This window comes from Nicrophorus vespilloides, unplaced genomic scaffold (assembly GCF_001412225.1).
Source record: "Nicrophorus vespilloides isolate i.1.1-1 unplaced genomic scaffold, Nicve_v1.0, whole genome shotgun sequence".
In the NCBI taxonomy this organism is placed as follows: Eukaryota; Metazoa; Arthropoda; class Insecta; order Coleoptera; family Silphidae; genus Nicrophorus; species Nicrophorus vespilloides.
Window position 1 is genome coordinate 182,268 of NW_017096387.1, and position 7,116 is coordinate 189,383.

The 7,116-nt window shown below is 29.7% G+C and overlaps 1 protein-coding gene across 1 annotated transcript; it reads left to right on the forward strand.

Moving 5' to 3' along the window:
• Positions 1-4,653: 4,653 nt before the first annotated feature.
• LOC108556929 (leucine-rich repeat-containing protein 15-like) lies at positions 4,654-5,876 on the forward strand. The gene has a single exon (XM_017913256.1). It carries the CDS (start codon positions 4,754-4,756, stop codon positions 5,828-5,830), a length of 1,077 nt encoding a protein of 358 aa, XP_017768745.1. The 5' UTR covers positions 4,654-4,753; the 3' UTR covers positions 5,831-5,876.
• The last annotated feature ends 1,240 nt before the right edge of the window (positions 5,877-7,116 follow it).

Consider the following 7,116-nt stretch of genomic DNA (forward strand, 5'->3'; position numbering starts at 1 on the left):
TTTCAATATAATTAGACATCAATGAATGGTTTAATAAAATGAATTTTCTTTATAGAAATAAAACTGTTTCAATTAAAGAAACATTAATATGTTTACTTGATAACTAGTATATTGGTGAAGTTAAAAGTTTTGAGCGTTTTTCGTTGGATGGCTTTAATGAGCCATATCTCACGATGTATAGGTTGCATCTTGTCATTCTAAACTGCGATTTAAAGGCGACATAACGCTTTAAAAAAAGTTCTTGAACAGTTTTATGTGTAGTGAATCCTGTTGTGTTAGAGCGTTCCAAAGTGGAGGTAAAAAGAGTAAAATTCGATACATTCTTCAGGAGCAAGCTGCCAAAAAATGTTGTGTTGTTTATGGATCCAATACAGTATTGAGTGCAACAGCAAAGCGTTCGTTCCAATGCTTCAGTTCTGATAATATGGAAGTCGAAGATGAGACACGCTCTGGTAGGCCAATCGTCAAAAATTTTGATAAAATCTTGGAAATCGGCATGCCCAGGATCTGAAGATTAGCCAGAACCATTTGCATAAGACTAGTCTCAAGAAGAATCTCGATGTATGGGATGTATTTTGTTATATTTGTATTTATTAAATATGATTAATTTAATAAGATCTTTCTGTTTTCTTTGTTTTTATGTAAAAAATAACAGTTCTTTTGGAACTACTGAAAATATGAAACCGGTTTTTGTATAAGCCACTTTTGTGTACTTAATTGAATTAATTATGTTTTATTATATATATTTACTACACACTTTTAACCATAAAATCTTTTGCAATCTGCCAAGGATTTCTGTTTCATCATCAAGCTAAAATCCATTTAAAAATTGGGAAAAATACATGAAAAAGGTCACGACTGAAATTGAAGAGATATGCAATATAATTGGAAAAGATTTGAGTGTTGTTTTTTTTAACATTTTCTTGAATAAATGCAATAACTTTAACAAATATATAAAAACCGTACAGCAAGTAACGTGCACTTAAAAAAAAGACATCTGGTATGGCTTACATTTTTGGCAGGCACTTATCAGATTAAAGGCAATAAATAAAAGCGACGTTTCAAAAATATAATTTATTGATGCTGCATTCCCCGTGCGAGTGAATACTACCTGTCACGGACAGCAGGAATGCTTGCATATTTGCTTTTGATTAAATGATTTTACATAATTAAAGTTGCCGACCGATTTTCCGTCTCTCTAAAAATAGAACGTCCTTAAGTTTCTCCACAAAGTACGCATTGTGACATCCTCTGTTTGATGCCCTTTACGCAACCATTCACATATTTGCTTCCGTGTTTTCATTATTTGTCCACTTATGTTATTGGGTTTTCATTGCTTAAATAATAATTTCCCTTTCGATAAACTATTTCCCATAGCATACACCAATTTCTATTGATTTTCTTCCGAGACGAAATATAAATTCTAATCGTATTTCTGTCATATGTCCGCTTTCTATCAGGTTACGTTTGAAATCCTGGAAGGGTTAGAAAACGTAATAACGACGGATCGCGTGATAGATATACTAATCGTATTTATATTAGATGGAACAAATCGGAATGGATGTTGTTGGTAAATTAAATGGAAAAAAATAATTTTGTTTTCGTATTGAAACCTCCTGGTTGGACTTTGCGAAAACTAATTACAATGCGCTAATCGATATTATTTAAATTTAAACTAATTATTCTTCATCTTCTTGCAATGCGAATACATAGATCGTGCTTTAAAATTTCATATATACAGTATATCAATTTATGCGGTATTTTTTATGTATGCACGCATGTTGTTACGACTCATATAAATAAGTAAATATTTTTTGCAGGAAAACATACTTTTAACCAATCGATATTTTATAATTGTCAAATAAAATCTGAATAAATAAAATACAGTAATACCTCGTATAGAGCGGTTTCGATCAGTTCGGATTCACTATAGTCCGGTTTGTAGATTTCAAAACAAAATAAATTTTAGCTCCAGTTAATCTTTTCATATTACATTATTGTTATTGAATACAAATATTATTTTTCTGCAATTGTTGCAATAATGGTTATTATTACCCGTACTATTAGAGGTATTGCTATAGTTATATTATTGAAATTGTATGAATAGCTTTGGTTAAGCCGAAACTTGTACGGAGAAATAAAAAGAAAACAAAAGTACTAGCTATGGGTCAAAATGACCCTTTGATCAAATGTTGTCAAAAATAGAACAAATTATTGATTTTTACAATAAACACAGGTTCATTCTTATCATTTAATGAATTTTTCATCATTTAAAACTAATTTTATTGCTTATAACAGTTTAGGTATTTTTATTGAGCAAATGTAATTAATTGGCTTTATGTTTCTTGATGCTCTTGGTTTGACAAAAAAAAACACGTCTTCGTTTTCGATGTATGAATCCATTCATTAGCTTATGTTTCAACAGGACTAAGATTTTGGGGAATCTTGTGGTTATATCTCAAATGATTTTTATTTAGATAGTAATTTGTTACATAGTGTTTGTGACAGAAATGTATGCCCCTGTAAGCCTAAGCTCTTTCGGCATTTGCGCAGATATCTTATGGTTACACATGCGATTTTGCATATGTGGTTTACATGTTTTATCTCATTGATTCCATGTATAACTCAACGATATTTAATATACAATGAAAGAAAGCCATTGGTACATTTTTCATCGAGTTCATCCACACATTCTTTGTCTCATTATATAAATGTATGATATCAGTTGTTTTTCGATTTCCATTCACAGTATTAGTGTGTTGCATACTTGATATAAGAATTACTGATTTTCTTCATTTTAGTACATGGTAAAGCAAAGTTATTTCACTTTTAAATCCAAATATTGATGATATTTCAAGAACGTATTTACTATGGACGGGTCACTTTGACCCGAAATACACTCTATAATAAAATAAGTACAATAGAAAATAATAGATTAGCTAGATGGTCAACCCACACAGTTAAATTAGAATAGAATGCGAATTGAAGCAAATATCAGGTGGGTCACTCTGACCCATCCGTAAAATATACGGATTAATATAGTGACTCTTCTCAATTTGCGATATAATTCATTCATTCTGCACAATTGTAGGCTTTAATCAATTGCCTATGATTAGGAACATTTAATATGACAAAGGTTACTTTAGATGCGTCAATATATCAGTTAGTAATGAAAAACATCATTTAGGTCAAATATGATCATCTGCAGGAATGAAATCACGCGCTTTGGAAGATTTATCAATTATGATATCATCTCACAATATAATTCATGCACGATTAAATGATCACCAGTTATCCAATACTACGACCTTAATACAATGTATTCACTCTCATTTTATTTGTCCTAATTTGGCCTTAACAGATCCAATGTTCTTCCAAAATTTCAATAATTTACACTATTATTATACATACAATGTATATTAATATTAACTATTAAACTATTTGTCGAATAAAACAAGTTTTTTTTGTAGGTTCTCAGAAATAGAGTCATTTCCATTGCATTTTTCGAGGACAAATGTAAATTAAAACTAATTTTATATACCCTAATTTGGCTTAAACAGATCCAATGTTCTTCAAATGTTTCAATAATTTACACTATTACATACAATGTATAATAATGTTAACAATTAAATTGTTTGTCGAATAAAACAAGTTCCTTTTGTCGGTTCTCAGAAATAGATTCATTTCCATTGCTCTTTTCGAGGACAAATGGAAATAACAACTTTGCGGTAAGTAAGGAAAGTATTTTCAGAATTGCAATAAAACTATATTTAAAATAGCATTTCTGTAACACACTAACCGTAAAAAAAACATTGAACAATTGTTTCAACAATAAAAAAAATCAATCACTTTTGTACGTGATTTTCACAGTGAAATTAAATAATGTACTGTTAGTTTTGTTGATTTTAAAAAGAATAATAATAATTAATACGATTTATGGGACAGTTTTTCAAATAGAATATTTTATTACCTTCAAATCATAGTAATTCAAATTTTTAGTCAATTTTTCTATGTAAAAACATATTAGTGATTTCAGAATTATAAGTTGAATTAAATAAGTATTTATTAACGTTTATATATTTATTTGGATGAAGTTAATATTATTAACATATTAATATCAACTTTACTAAAATTCAATAAATAGTTTTCCTATTACTGCTGGAATATCTATGAAAACGAAGTATTTAATACTGGCGACATCTACATAATTTTTAGTAGAACTTAAGCGTTGAACTGTAATACATTTTCATTTGAAATCATATTGCAATATAATTCCGATAGATGGCGATGCATATACTAATTCAATGAAAAATTTCAGAAAGAATATTGGTGATAAGCTCAAATAAATGATAAAATATTGGGATTTTCCACGTAATTAATCTTTCCAATAATTTCAATACTAATCATGCAAATAATAATCTATTAACCTTTTTTTTTCATATTTTTGTCATTGGTGACTTAACTGTATGTATATTGATTTGTAAATGAAAAATTTGTCTTAATAAAATTCTAAAAAATATAAATAATAGTATTAAAATATTCCATGATAATGTTAATCTTTGAGTCAAGGGTTACATAATTATTATCTATACAAAAAATATATAAAAACAATGCATTCATATTCATATTATATGTTTATCAAGGAGTAGAAACTTTGGAAAGAATAAATGTACTTCTTGATATAAGAGCAAATAACAACCGGAGGAAAAACCAGTTGCGAACAGAATTTCAGTGAGTCAACAACGATAATACGATGAAGCCCACCAGAGGAATTCTAACCATTTTATTCGTTTGTGCATACCTAAGTTTCGCAAATTGCTGCCACACATTCAAAAATACGGAAGCGGAAATAAAGCCACAAAACGAGCAAGTCTACACCGACAAAATCACCGGTTGTATAGAACGAGCCAACGATGCTTTCCAAGGTAAAACAATTGAGCATGTAGCAGTAAAGCAACAGATGCTGCCTCATATCTTCAGAGATTCCATCAGGCATTTGGTCAAACTCAAATCCATACGATTCGAGAAATGCGAGATTGAAAGTATCCATCCATATACATTCAGGAATCTTCCGAGGGTCGTAGAGATCGCCTTTACAGGAAACAACATTTCCGAAATAAAAGCAGAAACTTTTGCTAGAGATATGCCCGTCCAGATATTAAATCTTAATGATAATAATATTAAAAGCGTGGAAAACTTTCAGAACATGCCAAAACTGAAAAGGCTGTTGATAAAAAATAATAAAATTTCAGCTATAACCAATAATTGGTTCATTAATAGTACAAGTTTACAAGAGATCGATATATCCCACAACAAGCTTGAAAATCTCACTGCCAACTGCTTTCAGTACACGAAGAATCTTGTTAAAATTGATTTGAGCTATAACGATATTAGTAAACTATCAAAAAACACCTTTGATATATTGAAAAATATCGATTTTCTTAATTTGAGAAACAATAGAATATCTCAAATTGATGGAAACGCTTTTGTGAATAACGCAGTTATTAACCACTTGAATCTGGGTGCGAATAAATTGAACTATCTGCCCACCGCTCTAATGGATAACATCAAAGTGAAGACGTTTACAATAACTGGAAATCCCATGAGATGTAACTGCATTGAATCGGTAACGAAATGGTTGGAAAGGATCGAAGGAGTCATGGTGCCACTTCAAGGCTGTACGGATTCCCGTTTGCCGTATTGCGTTTTTCCCAAAATTTTATCACTTGAATGCGAGGAAAACATTGATAATGAATCAGTTCAAAGATACATGGGAATTATTAAAGGCAATAAGGAATTACTTGCATGTGCGAGTGACTTCTTTTATTAATTGTGTTAATATCATTTTATTATTCTTTACATATGTCATTAATTTTAAATTGCAATAAAATAATTTGAATATTTATTTATTTTTTTTAATTGAAGATATGCATAGGTAGGTTTAATTTATACATAATTGACTACTAACGATATTCTTTGAATTTTCTGGGATATTCCCAATGAAATAGAAGCACTTTCACAATACTTTTAGTTATTTATTTTCTTATAAGCATCAAGGACTTGCACTTTTTTGTCATTGGAATTATAAATATATATTTATTTATCACGACGTTTGCAATAAACAATATTCTTATACATCTATCACTCGTTTTACACGGTACTTTCGATGTTACACGGTTTAAAAAAAATTAATGTTAAAAATTATTCATCCCTCGTTTTACACGGTAATTTCTCACGTGTAAATTGGGGATATGTGTATTTCATTAATAAAATATCAGAAAAAATATGCATTAAAAAATCTGAGTGAAGTCAAAAGTTCTGAGTCTTTTTTCTCTTTATTTCGACGATGAAATTAACAAAGTTAGAATTTTCGGATTTAGATCAAATATTATTTTTTCTTCGATAACTTTTGTTCATTTTGAAGGAAATTTCATAATTTTGCGATTGAAGAAATCGTCGTCTCTATTGGTAAAAAACTTGACCAGTTCATTTTCAAAAGCCTCTCCTGATGCCAGTTTTTTAAAGCGTTATGTCGTCTTTAAGGAAAAACGCTCAGAACTTTTTACTTTACCCAATATTATGTGTATTCAATTACTAAATACGTTATAAATAAACTTTCAGGACAATTGAAATTAAATAAACCATGAAAATAAAAACAAATCGATTACTATTTGTGCTTGTATTAATTCAAGTTGAACACATTGTTTAGTTTCAGCTATTATTGTTTAATCCAGTTATTGTACGAAGCATAAGCCTCGAACACGTGACATTTCGGATCACGTTGACCGTCTCGTGACACACACATATATATACAGACCGAAAATAGAGGTATACATTTGTACGAGCTTTCACACAAAAGTCATTACCACAGTTTTGATGAGACATGAATTAAAAAATATAATACATATCTCATTGCAAAGACACGTGTCTTAACATTACCGTTTATTGTACATTCAATTTTCAACAATCCAATTGTGCAGAATGTAATATGGGTCCGTCTTTTTTGTTACTTAATGATCACTGGAAGCTACGTAACACACGGATTTTCATCATTATTTCTTTTTTGATACCGTCCGAAAATTTTCGCACGTGATGGAAAATGTGAGTTGAAAATAA